At 31.6% G+C, this 20448-nt stretch overlaps 1 protein-coding gene across 1 annotated transcript in view; it reads right to left on the bottom strand.

Moving 5' to 3' along the window:
• The window catches only part of LOC129224920 (DNA-directed RNA polymerase I subunit RPA2-like), an 85375-nt gene that overhangs the window by 38218 nt on the left and 26709 nt on the right, over nt 1–20448 (bottom strand). Inside the window, exons 8-14 of the mRNA XM_054859468.1 lie at nt 16702–16871; nt 16470–16616; nt 12651–12768; nt 10575–10656; nt 10254–10487; nt 5405–5478; nt 174–377 (exon numbers count right to left, since the gene is read on the bottom strand). Coding sequence (XP_054715443.1) covers nt 174–377; nt 5405–5478; nt 10254–10487; nt 10575–10656; nt 12651–12768; nt 16470–16616; nt 16702–16871 — 1029 coding nt within the window. The remainder of the gene's footprint in view (nt 1–173; nt 378–5404; nt 5479–10253; nt 10488–10574; nt 10657–12650; nt 12769–16469; nt 16617–16701; nt 16872–20448) is intronic.

Here is a 20448-nt window from a genome sequence, read left to right as displayed (position 1 = left end):
CATCACATTCAACATAATTATCACATTTAATTAATATTCAAAACCGCAGTAGATTACCAAGTTTAAAGTATACTGAATAGAATTTGACGGTTAAAATTTATACAGAAACAAGAAAAATCACACAATTTCTTTAACCTTTAAATAATTAAAAGCAGTTTTGAAAATGTACTTACTTCATCTATACAGAAAATTTTCGAGCAGTTTAGGTAATTGATGAATTTATTGACAATGCAATGATCTATAAAGCCTATGAGGGTACCATCCACAATGACAGGAATATTGGAAACATTTTTAAACAGCATTGGGTCATTTAATTTCAAGACTCCTTTCTTGTAAAATGATGTCCACTCAATACTTTTGGCATTCATGCTCACAATCTACAAAGATGTTTAGTAAGAAATAAAATGCAAAGCTTGAACCAATATAAAATTCAATAAAATTATCAAGTTTTATAATCAGATTTTTCTGCTAAAAAATTTGTTGTTTCAAGTCGCACTATGCTTATGCATGACATGCAGTGGCATGCATAGCTTCCCGCAATGCAGGAGAGGAAGGGGACACAAGAGGTATGAGGGCATACACTCAGAAAAGTACCCCTCAGAAAAGTGCCCCAATTTATAGGAAAAAAATCTTATGGGTGGAGGCACACTTTTGAATCATGTGGGGGAAGGCACACCAAAGTCTATGTACACTAATGATGGTATGTTTCAAAAATGGCTTTGTTTAAAAAAAGGAAATTATTCTACCCCACAAAAAGTTTGTACTGTCCCCCTCTGAGAAGTTGAGCTATGGTCTTGAGCAAGTCCATTTCTTTCAAAGGAGAGCAATCAGTAAGAAGAGGAATCTTTAGGCGCAGAGTTGGGCTACCATTAAGCCTTTTGAACTTCAGGCATTTTTTCTCACCCCTATTTCAACGAATGGAATCGGTTAATCCCCTAGCCAGTGGAGCTCAACTTGCCAGAGGCGAACAGTACACATTTTGCTCATTAAACAGATCATAATATGAAGTAAAAACATAATATTCTAAGAAAGAAACTCCTTTTTATTCATTGTTTTAATGTGCGCAGTGAAAAATGAAACAGTTCATATAAATCCCTACAAGCAAAATTTCTTGCATCAACCTTGACAGATCTTGATATTATACTGACGGCGTCAACATTGACATGTTTTATACTGCATAAAAGTTGCATAAAGATTAAAAAGCAATACTGCAATAACAACACACATGCAACATTGCATTTGTCTTAAAATATCTATACTGATTTTACCTTACAATATCAGATGCTGACGCCATCAAGATGATACTGATTTTATGCTGTCACCACCAGGGTAATTAGTACACAATTGTACAGGTGGAACTTCGTTGATAGTTGCGCATGCGCATAGTTCATTGTACCCAGCATTCCTTGTGGTCTGTGCTCTTATCTTTCTTCTTTGACGTTCGACACAGTTGTTTGAGCTCTGCGCCACACCGCACGTGGCGGTGCAAATTTTAGGCTTCTCAAAAAACTGGTTGCTTAGTTATTAGGGTGGAATATAATTGTTTTAGGAATAATTTATGAATGACTGATTTATTAATATAGTACTAGACAAGCTATATCACAGACGATGTGTGATCAATGATAGAAATGGCCGCAAAAAAAGGTTTTCCGTCCCTTGACTTTAAAACAAAGGACATGTAGTCCAGAATTTTGTATTATCACTTCAATCTCACGAGTCAGATTAATTTTATTTAATGATCATTTATGTTATTCTTAAAGATAAATTCATGTTTTTTCCATGCGAAATTTTTAATGCCGACATCCACTTGGAAATGGGCTTTTTTTTATTTATTTATTTATTGCTATCTTTACTCTTTAATGCGCTATAAAACTTCCTCATTTATTCCTAATAGGGCATTTTATGTCTTGATAATGTAATTATAAAGTAAAGTATTTATTATGCATAGTCCAATCAGAAGCATGAATTTAAAAAATAATTCAAGTATTACACAAAACGAAGAAATTTTCATTTTTTAAATTAAATTGCGAGTGCTATTAATATCTTTATATGAATTTCCGATCAGATGTCAGCTTTAAGAAAATATTCTTAGGTTAGAAAATTAATCAGTCTTGCATGAAGAATAGCAGAAATAATAAAAGAACGAAATGTAATTCATGAGTTTGAAGTGAAAATATTACAAATAAATAAATGGATAAAACATCTTGCAAACATACTGATTTCATACTGTCATGTCAATGTATCCTGACATTTTCCTGTCATATCAATATGTAAGCAGGATTAAAAAAGCAAGGTCATCTGCCTAAAGACTAGATTCATGCTGACATGACAACATCTTGTTATTTTCCTGTCATATCAATATGTATGCAAGATTACAAAAGCAAGATCATCTTGCCTGGAGACTGGATTCATGCTGTCATGACAACATCTTGATATTATCCTGTCATATCAATACATATGCAGAATAACAAAAGCAAGATCATCTTGCGTAGAGACTAGATTAATGCTGTCATGACAACATCTTGATATCATCCTGTTATATCAATATGTATGCAGCATTACAAACGCAGCCTACCTTGATATCTTCCTGATATTATGCTGCATACACTTTGTCAGTCAATATTGTGGCAGCCTGCTGACAGCATAAATGGAGTAACATAACAATATTGAGGCAGCATTAATGCAAGATGATTTTTCCTGACCGGCAACTTTTATGCAATACAGAGGCAAGATATTTTGCTTACTGGGATGCTAAATGAAGTCTTTTAATAATTAATAATTAATTTCACACAATTTATTAAAAATAAGCTTTAGAAAGAGTTACATGAACAGTTAAAATAGTTTTTCAATGAAATTACTATTTCTAAAGTAAAAAAAAGAACAGAGTTCCTACAGACTCAAATGTTGAAGAGCAAGACAAAAAACAAGATTCAAAGACTAAAGCTTCTTTTGATAGTTTCTACCTTGGTTCATAGGCGGATTTAGGACTGAGTTCCTGGGGGGGCAGGATTTATTTTTTTTGAGCTACATTTTAAATTGCCCCCCCCCCCATCCGATGTTTTGGTCTGTTTTCCTGTGATATATAAGGCCATGCTTTACTTTTTTTGTGTTGTTTTCATGCTGTCCTATTTAAATTGACCTTAATAGAGGTGACTGGTATCAAGAGAGTGACGCAGGGCTCCCTTTTAAGTAGGACATAGAATATTCCCTAATGTAGGGGGTCCGGGGGTTTGTCCCCCAGAGGAAATTTTGTAAAATGGATATAAAATTCTGCATTTCGAAGCCTTAAAAGAGTTAATTGGATAGACAAAAATCTCGGGGGAAAAAAAGAAAAAATATTTTTTTTTGTTTTAAGTTTTATGATTTAAATGTGCTTTGTGATGTAATTTAATACTTTAAATGAAATGCTATACAGATTTAGAAAATATGTAACATGAGAGTAGCATACTACTTATTAGAACAATTCATAATTCATACACTTGATAATAAGAAATAAAATTGAAGCACACTTTGCTTAGGAGTTTCAAAGACTTGTCTAATTATTTTCAAGGTTTGGTTGGTTAGATTGGGTGTTTTGGCACAAGAGAGCAAATTCTTTACAAGGACTTTAGAACCTTTATTATTTAAGGCACCTCATTTGCACTTTCCAGTCTCTGAAATTGAGTTCTAGATTATACAATTGTACAGTATTATTCAAACTTTGTAAAAAAAAAAAAAAAAAACAGCTACTTTAAAATTCTCTCATTACAACAACCTTCTTTTTAATTATAAGCAGTGCAGAAAACGAAAAGGAATAGAGGTAATGTATCATTTTTTCCTGGCTAAACAGATTAACAATATGCAGTAGAAGCAAGATAAAAGCAATCAATACAAAAGAATTTCCAAAATACTGCATTTGTGATTAAATAAATAGCAAGATATGAAACATGTGAGTCACAAAAATGTATTTCAAGTAATATGTTAAAAATGTAAGCACCATGATTTTTACACTTTTGATGCAGGATGTAGCAAGGAGCTGAATTTGACATGTTTTGGCATTCTGCCTCCTACCATTTGTTAGAAATTTTAAAATTTCAGGTTTGTAACCACACATTTCCAAATATTCAAGGTTTTCAAGCACTTGAAAATTAAATTAGTTTTTTCAAGCACTTTTCATTTTTTAAGGAACAAATCATGCAATATTTCTGCGAGTTACGGACCTAGTTCAAAGTAGTAGCCCGAAGCTATAGCTTGTTTATCTTATAGGCAAATCCGGCCCTATATGTAATTCACTCTTACCTGCAGATTTTTGTAATTTTTACAAAAATTCTTCAGTTTTTACGGTTAAAGGGTTTTTACAATTTTACCAATCTGAACGTGTGAATTCCAGAAGGTTCTTCAAAATCTTTTGTCTGTAAGAGAATACAAAATGTTTTTGAAGTCACGCAAATTGAAAATAAACATTCTGAGAAAGAAAACAAATCATAACGCGTAGATTGTTCTGTTAGCGCAAATGGGGGAGGTAGGTTCTCTTTGTTTTAGGTTCTAATTTAATACTTGTCAATTATTATAAGTGTTGCAGCTGAATACATAGCTCGTTTACCCTATGTTATCATTTATATACTTGCCCAAATGGTTTTCTGTCCAAAATAGTGAATATAGGCATATATTTAGCACCCCAGTGACAACTGTACTGTTTGTATTTAATGTTGTTGTTTTTTTCTTTTATCCAATCAGAAAAGGACATTCGCTATTCTCTTCATTTTCATTGAACTATTCAAAAAAGAAAAAAATAAGGATTTTTTTGCTTTAAGATTTTGGAAGATGTGTTCTTACTATTTTATTTCCTCCCAAAACTGGGGGGCATTGCCCCTATGCCCCCCTCCAATAAATCCAAATATAAAAATTCTCCCTTCTGAACTAGTCAAAAAAGAAAAAAAAATGACATTTTAAAATTTTTTTGGAAGCTGCGTTGTTTCTATATAAAGTCCTCCAAAAACTGGGGGGGCATTGCCCCCCTCTGCCCCCCATAAATCCGCCCATGCCTTGGTTTCAGAAAAAAGGCAGGTCACAGCTTTTAAATTGCCTAAAATTACCCCAAAATGGCAGTGCATAACAATGAGAACTATCTCAGCAAAAATAAAGGATGGTCATACATACTCAAAAAAAAAAAAAAAATATATATATATATATATATATATATATATGAATTAAAGTTTTTTTTTTTTTTTTGATGAAGTCAAATGTACATATATAAATATTTTTAGACATAATATTTACATTTGTAACATACCTGAAGCAAAAGATATAAACTGTCTTATATCAATTACCTCTTTTATTTCAAAAAAGGAAAATACATATATAGTTGAAAACTAAAATCCAGGAAAATATGAAATTTGGTCCAAAGCAAATTAATTCCATTTACCTGACACCCAGAAGCTAAATGATTAACAAGTCCACATTTTTCTCCTTCAGGTGTCTGTGCTGGACATAAAAAACCTATTAAAAAATTATTTTTCAGAAAATACCATTTTCTGACATTAATTAAAAATTTATAGCCGAACAATATTAATTGCTTTCAAATTCGAAACTAGCTACTGCTTAAAATAAATATTTTGTCACATAATGTATTAGCTATCTATAATATTAATTGTGTAAAGCAAAAAATTTTGATAACAGAAAAACCATCATGTGTACTTACATAAAAGATTTAGCTAACTTTTTAGGGATATTAAACACCAAAAAAAAGAGTAGTTAATCAAGCAAGAACTTGAGAAGCAGTCATTAAAAAAACATTCAATTTTAACCCCCCAAAGGGGGCATAGGGGGGCACACTCAAGTAGAGTTATTACATAAACACATTGTAACTAAATACTGTAATTTTAAGCCTACTACTGTGCTAAGCACAAAAGTGTTACAGTAAACACTCGATTGTCTATGAAATTGAGCGACACAAGTGCTGCGGATAAACTGCAAAAAGACTAAAATGCGGGACAAATGAGGTAAAAATTGTCCTTCCTCAAGAACTTGGCTGTATTCATGCATAACACTTTCTACAAACAGTGAAAATATACTCATTACAGTAAAAATGTTTTGAATTTTTGCACAACAGAATTTAACACCTATAAAGAACAAGTGTATGTACAATGTAGGAAGAACAAAAACAAATAAATAAATAAATACACAAATAAATAAAAAAAAAAAGTAACTGAGTTTAAATTTGCAATTTTTTGAAAAAAAAAATAGCCATTGGTATTTGCGTTTTGCTGCGAAAATTCATGTTCCTGATTGTTGATTGATTTGCGGATAATCCGCTCACAAATAATCAGGAGTTCACCTGCACTTATGAAAATTTAATTACGGTCACCAGGTGGTATTTTGTCACACATTTTACCTAGTTACAATGTGTTTTGGTCATTTGTCAATGGGAAACATTTTTTTTTTAAATCCTGAAAAAGTTGCATCTGAATCAAATACATGGAGGTTCAAAACTCTTAACAGCAATTACTCATTTTAAGCTCATCAGCAGATATGCCTTTTGCACGAAGCACGGCAGTATACACACCATAGGTGGTTTGTAGGGGGTATGGGCAACTGCTCCTTCACTTCTAAAAGTTAAAGGGCCTTGCTGCCTCACTTTTTAGAGTTTAAAACTAATGATTGATTGAAAAGTAGCTTTTTATTGGGTGGATTTATTTATTTTACGAAAACAAATACTAAAACTTATAAATAAATGGATTTTTCTCATGGAGGAATGGAACCTTGAACAGGAAATTGGAAAGTTATGGTGGCCATTCTTTCTCATTTTGGAGGCCATATTCCATGTTTTGAAAGGTTTTCAATCAGTTATGTTAAAGCCCAATAATATGGCCTGATTTTACTAAAACCATTCAGATTCAGGGGCACTGCCCCCTTATCCCATCACTTCTTTTGATCCCCCACTTTTTTGGTGCACCAGCCTCCTATGAAACACATTTGAAAAGTAGAGCGTTACAGACATTTTAAAATTACAGTTGTTTTTGTATGTGGGGGGGGGAGGGGGATTTTAAGAGACCATTTTTTAAAAGTTTTACTTTGCAATTTTTACTATTGCATTCAATGATCTAGAAAAGGAGCAACTGAGTGATTAAAATCACTCAATTTATCTATACCAGTTTCATTTCTTCTGAGTGATAAGTGCTGATAACCACTTGAAGGCATGTTCTGAGAGATTGCAAAAAGCAGAATGGTAAGCAAGTGAAAGACAGAAAAGCAGAACAATGACATTGCAGCAGGAAAGATGCTTCAATGCTCTGAACAGAGTGCAATTATATCATCTTCTGTGGTAGAACTAGGCAAGAAAAAGAAGCAAGAGAAATATTTTTTGACACAAGAAGAATACAAATTCAAACATTAAAACACAAAACACTTTATAAGTAAAACTTTACAACAACGAAGACTGAAAGTAACACATATCTACAAAGTTAGAAGGAGCAATCAATAAATCTTATATTTTTAGTAATTTTAAATTCAAAACCGCACAAATTGAAAATTAATGGAGGCCCTAAATCTTAAAAGCCCCTGAACTTGGGCACAGTTGATTTATGTATAAATCAGAGCCTTTGCATGACCCATCTTTTCTAATGACCAAATAAAAGCTGAGTGTATAATAACAGTAAAATCTCAATCTCTTTAGGTATAAAGTTTAATATTTTTGAAGTTTATGCATAAATGATTAAATAAGCACTATCATTGGGTGACCTTATTAAAAGGCAAAAAGCTGCATTTGGTCTTTAACAATATTTAGAGAAAAGAAAGTGGGAAAGAACAGAAATAGGTTTTATTGCTTATATCTATATATATAAAAATGGACTTTGGTAAATTTGTTCCCTAAGATCTCAGAAACTACCTGGCAGATTTGACTGAAACTTTCACCGTTTGTTCTTTTTGCTACTGGGGAGGTTTGTAGACCAGTTCAATAAAAATCCGATTGATACTTCCTTTTTTATTCTAATTTGTCCAAATTTTCGCATAAATTCCCCAATATGACGGTTAAAAAATACGTGCACATATTAAAACTATGTGTCCATCGAAAGCGCTTATTTTTCTGCTGAAGATGGCATCTGTTAGAAAGTTCTAAGTTGTATAAAAAACGAGTCATGGGCTTTTTTTGTTCCATGTTCGAAGGCTTTCCTCAACCCAATTCATTATTTAGTGTATCATCTCAACTCTCAATTCATAGTTAGAATTGTTGAATGTTTTTGTGTTACGTCTGACTGTTTGAGGCTTTTCTCAAGTCAAATCTTAAAGTAACGTTTTTTCCCCAAGATTGGCTAAAAATAACTATAGATTTGGTTGATTATTTTCCATTTAAACGGAACTTTAGTGTAATTAATGGGATTTTTTTTTATTATTTGTGCTGATTGGATTTTTTAATCATTATCCAATCTAACAGCAGAAACCTCGCCAAAACTTATGCAGAAAGATTTCAGTAGCGGATGCATTTGGCAGTTTTTTCAACTGTCACGGTTTTTGAAGTCAAAGACTACGTAATAATGTTTGTCAGCTTTCACCATGTAAACAAATATCGTCAATCAAATAATCTTTAAAAAAAATTTTTACTGTAAAATAATCCAGCAACTAAATTAGGCAAATCCATAAACAGCACAAAAACTTTCATTAATGTGACTTTGTGCACAAATTCAAACCATCGCCAAATTTTACTACTTATTTTGGAAACATTAAGGATGAAATTGTTTAGCGCCATTTTATGGTGACCAAAAGTATCTGAGCATATGGCGACAATATCTCTTGAACAAAAATTAGTAACATATCGTTTTACAAAGTAAGGAGGGGGAGCATTATCCAAGGTATCCCAAAACGATTCCCGCAAATTCGGTAATATTTTAAATCGCACCTAGAACCCACAATAATTGAGATTTTCCAAAATAACTAAAGCAAGTTTAAGGGGATCACGGGCGCGCGGCTACATTTTTTTTAAACAGTTCGTTCTTCAATAGACATACAGAGAAGGTAAGACTCAATGTAAAAAAAAAAAAAAATAAGTATTAACTGATGAATCTTTTTAAACATCTGAAGTTTAATTTCACACATATGTCGGAAATTCTTCAAATTTGTATACGCTTAAATTTTGTGTTTCCGTTTCTAAATGAATACTATTTTGCTCTTTTTACTTACTGCTACTTCAGTTTTATGAGTAAGGAAGAAGCTAGATTTTAAGTCATGACAAAAAGGTGCGTTTTAAGTTCTTTCACTTAAAACAGAAAACAAATGCAAGTAACGATAATTTCTAATAATTATTGCTAACTCAGGCAACGCCGGGTATTTTTGCTAGTTTATGATATAAATCTTAGCCTTTTCAGCATTCGTTCACAACAAACTACTCAAAATGCAAGTACTTGAAATACTTTTCTGTTCATTCTATGACACTATTAAATTGTATTTTTTGGTCTTTTCACATACTCCATTTAGTTTTTGCTGTGATAATTTAAGATCATAGACCCCAACAAAAAGATAAAATTACTTTTAATTTTGAATGCAATTCTTGAAATTATTCCTACTTTTATATGCATCTAAAACTGAGCATTTGAAAGGTGTTACTTCTAGTGCATACATAAGTACACACATCCATTCTTTTGAGTTATTAAAAAAGTTGTTTACTATTAATTAAAAGTTACTTGGAGGCATATACATTATACTCCAAGGTCCCCCACATTAACCACAATACATGGATTTACCAATGGGAACCATGAAGACTGTCTTGTTTTTTGATCCAGATGAGGAGCTAAGCAATCCCTGATCCAGCGCACCCAGAGGTATTGATTTGGAATGGGAACTCAGAGGATTTTGTAACCAAGAGCATATTTAATGTGCCTCAGTCACCACTAACGAACACGGAGGATCTTCGACCGGTTGGCATTAAACCTGGGACCCTCCAATTACTATTCCGATTCTTTACCGATCAAGTAACCACGGCTCTATATTAGGCATATAGGAGGAAGTGTGGTGTCCACGTTAATTCCTTTAAATGGTAGTAAAAACAATCAAAAGAGACTTTTTCTAAAAAAAAAATAGGAATGGTTCAATAATAACTGAAATATGACAAAAATAACTCTATAAAAATACAAATTTAAAAGATGAAATGAAAAAGAAGATTTAAATAAATGCAGGCTATTAGAGTACATAAATACATATTGGTGTAATCTTTTTGTCTTACAGAATAAATAATAAATTCTCTTACTAACATTACCTTAAAATTAATGACTAAAGCTTACCCCAGGACTCAGCATAAAATTTCCTTGCATTTTTTGAGCAAAACTCCATTGAAAATTTTGATACTCGTGTATATTGTGATATCACTGAAAGAACATTCCTCCTTTTTAAAGGCACAGTATAGCCGGTATCAGAATAAAAGCCGTGGGCTTTTGCAGGGATGTTTCCTGTGGCAATCATGGACTTTACCATAGCAGAAAATGAGATTGCTTGATTGCAGCAACGATGAACTGTATCTGGAAACAAAATTGATGCAATTTTATTAAAAGTCCTACATTATAAATCCTATTATTATCCTATTAATTATAATAAACTATACATACCTCTGTTAAATTTGAAGGAACTGTCTTTCATTTTCCGCAACATAACACGCTTGACAGAATTCAGAAAGAAATTAATTCCTTCCTTAAAAATAAAAATAAAAAAAAAACTAAGTAAAAAATTACAAATTTTACAAACAAAACTAGAGGCAAAAGATTTCCCAAAGAAATAATTTCCAATAAAGAAAGAGGCAGGGGATTATTTTTATGTTTGAATCCAGTTGGGGGGGGGGGGGGGGTGGAAATTAAAATAAATGTAAAACATAAAAACAGTAATAAGAATTATAGACATATTTTGGGGCTACAAAAACCATTTTTGAAATGCAAAAAGATGCAAGCATCAGAAAAGATATTTGTTGGACTGGATCTAACATATGTTTATTTTAATTTTTTTATACTACATTGGACATTTATCAATATCCCAGAAAAATGCTTGATTTATTACACAACATTTTGATGTTATGAACAAAATTTTGGCCCTCCTCCTATTATGTAATTAATCTTTTACTTCAAAGACAAAAACTTGGTAAATGTTTACTTTTGAGGCTGAATATGAGCATTCACATAGTAAAGACGTCTGTGAGAAACCAAATATTTCTGGATTAAAAAATATGTGTGCATGTTGCTAATTCAAGGAAATAATTGAGCTGTTATTTAATTTGCCATGCATGGGAAAAATCGCACTTGCAGTTGATCTTGGAAGCCAAAGCATATCAAATGTGATACATTGAATTGTTGATAACACTAAACAGAAAAGAATTTTACCTAAAGCTGGGAATTCAAAACTCTACAGTTTGACTCAGTTCAAATTCTTATGCAGATGATAATGTTAAGCACTTTTTAATCTGTTGAAAAGTCACCTTAAAATACAGTCGAGCCTCCATATATCAAACTTCCACATATCAAAATTTTCTATATATCGAAATCCCAGCAAATTTCAATGTTCATAACATAGAAAAATTGTTTCTATGTACCGAAAAAATCTCTAAATATCGAAATTTTTTTCGATACATTCGTACATTTTTTTTCCACTTTAGACTGTTTGTCTCATGAAAAATGAAAGTTATGGGAGAATATTATGTTTACTAAAGGTTGCTGAGAAAGTCATAAGAAATCTGGGTTTAAGGGGTGTGTAGATAGGTTGTTGTTCCATTCTGCAGTTCTTAAAGTTTATTAAAGTATTCTCTCAAGTTTATTTCAAATCTTAGTTGCAATCAGTAACACTGTAAAATCAGTTTCAAGTTTTCCTTTTTGTCTGTTGATTATCAGTCCTAGTCTTTTCAGCTTTAGTAAAAATCTTTCAAGTTAAGTAGATTGATTTTTTACTTTTCTCTTGATTACATTGTCCAACGAAAATCCCCTCACGTTGCGAATCAAGTTGAACTGCCGAAGAATGAAGATGTATGAAGGCACAAAAATGTAATTTCTGTTAATTTTTCAGTTATTAACTTTCGTTTAATCCGATGATCGTATAAATTAGAAATTGGGTTTCATGCACGAAAATTAACTTTAATTTTAATGTGTTAGGAGATTTTTATGATAAAATAAGATCGTTTCTATATAGCGAAATTTCTATATATCGAATTTTTTCCCGGCAATTTGCTACTTTGATATATGGAGGTCCGACTATAATTCAATATTAAGTTTTACATTAAAGTTATTTACAACAAACATATTAGATGTGGATTTATCCAATATTTAAACAATACCCAACACAGAGTTTCATATAAACTTGCAATAAATGGTTCAAAACAACACCAAAAAATTGCTAATTGTTTTTAATCACTTGAACCGCAAAGAAAACTTTAAAGAAAATACTATAAAGATGTATGATATTGAACAGCAATTTTAAACAACTTTTAAAAGTAGAATTTTTTAAGGAGTAGTTAAAAACTACAAGTAATTTTCAGACATTTTAAATAGAATGCAAACCAAGTTAAAATATTAATTTCAATACTCTTTTACATTTTTCTAATGGTACACCTTTTGTATAAGATCTATTGAAAATTATAATAAGTTAATTTAAATTAAATAACCGCGAAGTATTTCATGACTGATATAAGTAAATTGAAGCCTTACTTTCATAATAATTAGGTATATTTGACCGGGCGATAAAATTTCTTGATAAACAATATTTTCTGGATCTTCTATGATGCATTTTTGGTGCACAAAGCAGAATAATTTCGAAACACAAAAGCTGAAAAGAAAAAAATAGGAACAAGTTTATCAGCTCACATATAAAATTTCTTTTTAAAAATTTCAGCAATTGGCTAACTTTGATTTATAACTTCATCCTAGCTTCCTGTTTAACAAAAAAAGATGTTTGATTAATTATTTATGATCTATTTTGTACAACATTGGAGCTTCAATGGCCACTGATTCATTTCTGCTTCACCATAAACTTTTTCACCCAGCAAACCTGCCGGTACTAACAAATCCAGGAGAGGAGCTAGGTGGCTTCCAGGGTGGCCACTCTCTAGACAAATTCCCTAAGATTTCCAGGTTTCCAGAGTAAAATTTCTGAAATACCAGACACCACGAAATTTATATTCCGATATTTCAACATGATTTTGAACGATATTTAAATCACTATATTATACAGCCCATCTATATATACACACACATACATACACAGCTATGTGTAACACACCTACAAGCGTTTCCCATGCTTTGTACTCTAAATAAAAATTGCTTACATTTGCCCCCCTTTCCCCAATATAATAGTAAGGTAAAATTTAAAATATCATGAAGAATGACATTTAGAATTTGTTCTTCAGATTTATTCAAATGGCATTACAGCCATTTTGCAAAGTTAACATATATTTCTTTAGATTCGATTTTACTTTATGCATGAATTCATAGCGGTCAACCTCAAGATAAAACAATTAAGAGAATAAAAGAGACAAATAGGAGTACCAAATGGAGGCTGAAACAGAATCAGGAAAATGAAAACATAAAGCATACAGCTCAAGTCCGTTTAATTTCTATTGTTTGGCATAGCTTTCCTACTAAATCAAAAGAAATAAAAATAATATAACCATTAATTAACTTTAATTTAAATGAATTTCAACTGCAGGCATAAGTACAAAACACCCCAAACATTTCCCCTTTTTTTTTTGGAAAGTATGGAATGCACTTTTGCAAATTTCTGATTTTTTTCCCTGATGCGAGTACACTGATATTAAAATGTAGAACAAACTTTCCCAGTGTTGCACACAAAAGCCAATCGATGGAAAATCACTTGACAAGGTTTGTGGTAAAAGCAGATATGTTGCCTGTCATACTTTCCAGAGTCAATTGCAAATTTCATTGAATTTTTCAGGTTTCCCAGTGGTATTTCAAAATTCCCTGAGAATTCTGTTTCCAGGTTTTCAAAGCGAGTGGCCACCCTGGCTTAAGTCCCTCCCAAAATGGAATTGCCTTGCCCTATATAAAATGACAAATCTTTCATTCTTTCTTTTTTTTTGCATTCATGAGATGATTGTAATTTTCTACCTCTTTATCAGTTTAAATTTCGTAATATAAAAGGCTAAATAACAGAAACCATGCCAAATTCATACACTTTTTTTTTCTGCTAGATAAGACATTGTGTTAAATTTAACATTGTGTTAAAAATAAAAAAATAAATCTTAGCCCCTCCAAAATCATTTCTGGATCTGTCATTGCTACTACTGTAGCTTACTCATGCTGAATAATGATTGTGAAGGTTTCTATTTTCATTCATTTAAATTTAAGAACTGAAGTGAAGTCTTTGTATGTCTAGTGAAACTAAAATATACAGAAAAAACTGGTGGCAAGAGTAAAAGGTGTGAGAAAGTGAAACTCAGATAACTGAAATCGTTATGCAAATGTATTTATTTGCACAGAACATCCCACAGAAATTGTTTAGTGCAAAAACGTTGCTTCACAAAACAGTGAAAAAAGCAACACTGCATAATTACTTGAAGCTTTTCAGGCATCAAACATTATCTCTTTATATTGATACACTTGGTAATAATTTCTACTTTTAAATGTTTTAATTGAACTAAAACACAAGTTTTTATAAGAAAAGTCACTTATGGATATTTTCAAGTTCAACATTTGTTCTTGGAAACATTTTGCTTTCTTTGACATTGAACAAGACTTACCATAAAAAATTGAACTTTTCTTCATTGCTTCTTAAGTGAATTAAAATTGAATTCCTAAAATGATAAAGTAAAAAATAAAGACATTTAATGCATTATACTTCTAAAATAATTCTTCAAACTTTTAAGGACAGTAAAAGTTTGAAATCATATTAGAAATTAATATTTACAACAAATTTAACGATGAATGGAATATTTACAAGTAAAATAAATAAATAAAAAAAAAATTAATTTGAATTTTTGGCATCTTCAATTCAAATTATGTTTTTCGCAATCACGAGCGTGTGTGTTTGTGTAGGTGCATGTGTGTGGGTGCGTAAGTGTATGTATGCATGTGTGTGAGTGAGTGTTGTGTACGTGCGTGTGCGTGTAGGTGTTCGTGTGTGTGTGTAGGCGTTCGTGTGTGTGTCTGTGTTGGCGTTCGTGTGTGTGTAGGTGTTCGTGTGTGTGTAAGAGTTTGTGTGTGTGTGTGTGTGTAGGCGTTTGTGTGTGTGGGACATGGACGCCACCGCCCAGCAAAAGTGGATTTCGGGGGTCAGTGCTCAGAACCAGCCGCGCCTTCGCCGGTGGACGGTGGTGCTGCAGCCCTAGTCCAAGCTGAAAAAGGCACGGACACCAAAAACGGTCAAGTGAGAACAATAAGCAATCGTGATTGCTCAACAAACAAAAGGTAACTCAAAGAGATTCTTCAAATTACCAAAAGAAAATTTTCCCAGTGAGTTACAAAATAATGAAACAACAATTTGCAGAAAATAAGGCTTAAAAAAGGAAAGAAAAAGAATTTGTCTTAAACAGGGAAAACTTTTCATTCAGTCAAACTGACATTTTTAGCTCCTGATATGGTTAGTTATCTTTTAACTTTAATTATATTTAGTTACAATTTTTGATTCCTATACAGAAGTAGAAAGCCAAGCATTAATGAGTCTGTTCTGGCCAAAAAACTTTTCTTTAACCCAAATTTTATCTGTTGGATACAAGATGTTCTCAAAACAGACCCCTTTAATTACTATCAGTTTTTGAGTGGTTAAATAGTCGCATTTTCGGTATTTCTTCATTATTTTGTTCAGAGTTTATTCCAGCACCCACCAAGCTTTTTTGGTAGAAATTTAAATTTTGCTTTTAATTTTATACTTATTTAATGATGTTTAATATATCAGTGAATTCTTGCTTCCATGATTTAGATCTTGATATTGAAGAAAGTTTTGTCTGTATTGATTCTTCATTGGAATGCCTAGCGAAAAGTTTTTCTTAAATAAGTGAAAACTGAGCTATGGAATATAGTTGTCTCGGATGCTTCAATAATTTTTAGAAAAAAAAAAAAATTTTAGCTGAAATCTAATGTCAGTTCATGACTTAATTATAGGATCTTTAAAAATAGAACATTTTAAGTTTTTTACTTAAGTTATGAAGGCATATGTTATGAAACCAGATAAATAAATAAAAAAAAATGTTGAGGTTCATTTGTAAAAGTGCAGTTCTCGAGACCAAACTGGAAGCTAAATAATTTAGGAGAAACATTTCCTCACATTTTTTTTTTCATAACAGTGCTGTAACAGCTGTTTTGAACATTCTACGATTTGGTGTTTCACTTGAATTGAACCATTTATCATCATTTGAAAATTTAAGAGAAATTTCCACACACATGGATACCATCTTAGAGTAATCTTACTATTTTGATATTTAAAATTGTGAAAGAATATAATAATCTTAAAAACATGACAAAACATAAATGGATGCAACATATATTTAATAAAATAGTTTCAAAGGCTTTTACTGCAATACATGATCAGCAACTTCATTTAATGGAGTAATGGATGGCAACTGAGATACTTTTAGGAAAAGTTGTCCCATAAAATTCTTAGCATCTCTTTGAGAATGTATGCTATTGGAATGCAGATTTCTAAGCATCTGAACTAAGGACCTATAAATATTATAATATAAGTAAACCAAATGAATTAGAAAATAAACAGCGATAATTCATTATAAAAAAATACTAAAAATATTACTGTTTGAAACTGATGTCGTTGACAAAATGTAAAATGCTTTCTACAACAGAAAGATCTGTTTCAGCAACTAATGCTCTAACCAAAAGCATAAATGGAACACAGTACGATCTCCTTTTGTAAAAGAATCGCACTTCATAAGTGCTATCATTGACAAAATGAATAGTCATGTTCTGCAAGGAAGAAAAAACATCATAAAACTTCAATTAGAATAATTATTCATCATAAAAACATAAAACAGGGAATAAAAAATAATTTACAGAGAATAATTCAACTTTTCTTTTGTAATTTAATTCATTCGTTTCAATGATTCTCGGGTATGGCTCTTTGGTTTTTACTCTAAATTTTTCTTCACAGAAATATTGGATTGGAAGGGTTCAGATTTTTTTCCCCCCATTTTGAACTTGCTTTTGGTTATTTTTCTGCTTTACTCACTAGAAAGAGGGTGGTCGCCAACTAAGCAAATTGATTTTCTGGTTTTCAACAAAATTCTCCAACTTTTTTAGGCTTTCCCGATAGTTTTCCCTAACTTTTATAAACATAAATTTAATGTTTATTCTTTATATTGATATATTTGAAGAATTTCAATCGATCAAAGCATGCAGTTTGTTCTGTAGTTATTTTAAAATGAAATCACACATTTATAACAAAAGTACTATTCTGTTGAAAACTAATTTATTATTGTATCTCCTTTTTTTCTAGAAGAACAGTTCACTCAAAAAAAAAAAAAGCTCAGATCCTAGTGATGCCATACACTGCTGCGAAAAATATACAGACTTATGCCAATCCATTAACTGGTAATAGCGTTAAATCTGAAAATGAATAAAAAGCCTGAAAAGGTAAATTAAAATTTATACAAAATTATAACTTTTAGAAATACTGAGTAATTACTTGGCTGCATTTCTTGTTGTGAAAGCTTTTTTTTTTTTTTTGTCAGAAACAAATTCAAGATTTTTTTCCCTTTACCTGCGTTATTTTAGTTAAGTCATTAAATAAGGAAAGAAAGACCATCAATTACAGAAGCTATGTTAGTTGAAGTAAAAGAGGGAATATTCAACCATTTATTTTAAAGGTAAATTGAGGGGATAATATCTACCCAAGGCTAACTAATTAGAGCAATTTTCTTGGAAGTAATTACATTTTATTTTGCTTCACTTAGCAAACTTTATTGACTTGTGCTTTTTCTCAAGAGTAACAATCAGGATATCTAAAGCTAGGAGATCAGTAAAATCTCATTTGGAGTATGCTGTTCAGTTATGGTCTCCTTATCTAAGGAAAGATATTTCTGTGTTGGAAAGGGGTTCAAAGAAGGGTACTAGACTAGTTAGAGGACTTTTAGATTTAGACTATGATAACAGGGCTTAATATGTATAGCCTGGAGCAAAGGAGAGCCAGAGGAGACATGATTCAGTTGTTTAAATTTATCAAAATGAAAGATATTGCCGGGTTAAATTTTTTCACAGAAAGCAAGACAAGGGGATATTGTTTTAAGCTATTTAAATCTCAGGCTAACCTGGAAATTAGGAAAAATTACTTCTTTAGTAATCTTCAAAGTATACATTGATTTTAAAGTCTTAATTGCAATAAACATATGATTACATAGAAAGTTAATCAAAGTGATAAAAAATGATTGAAATAAAAAATATGTTTTGATCAAAATAAAAGAGCTTACCGATTCAGAATAATTATCTTTTACGCTTCTGACAGAAAGTCCAAATTCAGAATAATGCTTTCCATACGTTTTAAATCGGTCTTGAACTAATGCTATAGGCTAATATAAAAAAAATAAACAACAATTTAAAAGAAAATAAAATGTAGCATGTGCAAATCATATGTCAGCAAATAAGTAGTTTATCAAAGATTTTCCCTCCTAAAAAGGGAAACTTTTGGAAAAATTTTGCCAGAAATGAAAAAAAAAATTGAATTAAAAAAAAAACTGCACGCGTCAATGCTCTAAATAATTGTTGTACCAAGTTTTATGACTCTAGTGATGGAAAAAGATATGCGAGCCAAAATTGCTTAAAATTTAAAACTTTAATGTTTCCTCTGTGTTTTAAATAAAATCTAAACCAGTGACCAAAAGTATAACATACAAAGGGGGAAACATGCAAAAAGAGATTACAAAATGGAAAAGAAGTTTCGCATATGTGAAAATTATGCTTAAAATTGGAATTTAAAAAATACTCTTTGTGCACTTATATAGCATACTACGATTCTAAAAATATAAGTATTATATTCCTCTTTTTAAATTTAACACTAAAAAAAAATAGAATGACAGCTTTTAGAGCTCGGGTATTAATATTTTATGCATTTCAAATATGAATTTCTTAAACACAGTAATAAATGTGTAATATATGGATCATCTCAATATAATCTCCATGGGTGCCACTCTAAAAATTGGCCAGGACTGAAAAGCACGTGGCTCCATTTCGCGACACCAAAATGTTAGCGCTTAGTTTGTTTGATGTTTTAGACATATATAATGCAAATTTTTGAAGCTGTAACTATGTGGTAAAACCTAATTGTAAGATTAAGTAAAAATTAAAACCTAAATAAAAAAATAACATATCATTGTCCAAGATTTTTAGCAGGTAAAAGCAGAAAAAGAACTAAATAATAAAATACAATAAAAAAAACTTACTATTTGCTACTGCAGAAAAAAAACAGATTTCATAGTTCATGTTACAAAAATAGTTCATATTTCATACAAAAAAATAGTAATTTAAAAAAAATCAGGTATGAGATTCTTGGCTATAAGATGCATTGTGATAAAAACTTAAATAAAATTTTCCAGATTACAAATACAAAAGTGACGACCAGCAACAGGCTCTGCGCCCAGCTAGACTGGTCCTAGTCAATTTACAATCCCCAGTGAAGATCAATGGCCCTCTTAAAACTGTCTACTCCTTTGCTCATTACCACCTCTTCCGGTAAGCTGTTCCAAGGTTCCACTATCCTGCTAAAATAATAATTTTTCCTAATATCCATGTTAGCCTGAGATTTAAATAGCTTAAAACAATGACCCCTTGTCCTGTTTTCAGTGCTAAACTTTAGCCCCGTAACATCTTTCGTTTTAATAAATTTAAACAGCTGAATCATGTCCCCTCGGTCTCTTCTTTGCTCAAGACTGTACATTTTTAGCCTTCTAAGCCTGGAACCATAATTTAAGTGGGAAAGTCCACTTATTAGCCTTGTAGCCCGCCTTTGAACCCTTTCCAATACATTAATGTCTTTCTTAAGATAAGGAGACAAAAACTGAACAGCATACTCCAAATGGGGTCTTACCAAACTTCTATATAAGGGCAGAAGAACTTCTTTAGATTTATTTGAAATAGATCTATTGATAAACCCAAGCACCTTATTGGCTTTGTTGCTAGCAATGCTGCACTCTTGGCTAAACTTTAAATCCTGACTTATTAAGACCCCCAGATCAGTAACTTTGTCTGCCTGACTAATGACTGAACCTTGCAAATAATAACTTGTACACTTATTTCCATGCCCTAAATGTAGCACTTGACATTTCCCAACATTAACAGCCATACCCCATTTATCAGCCCACTCCGTAATATGATCTAGATCCTCTTGCAGCTGATTTGCTTGTTCTTCATTTTCTACAGTCCCCATAACTTTGACATCATCAGCAAAACAATTCATGTTCCAAGAAATATTTTTGTGAATATCGTTCATAAAGACAATGAACAAAACAGGCCCTAACACTGATCCTTGAGGAACCCCGATTAAGACCTCACT

Source organism: Uloborus diversus, chromosome 6 (genome assembly GCF_026930045.1).
Source record: "Uloborus diversus isolate 005 chromosome 6, Udiv.v.3.1, whole genome shotgun sequence".
NCBI classification, from domain to species: domain Eukaryota; kingdom Metazoa; phylum Arthropoda; class Arachnida; order Araneae; family Uloboridae; genus Uloborus; species Uloborus diversus.
This window is presented reverse-complemented; position numbering and strand designations above follow the sequence as displayed.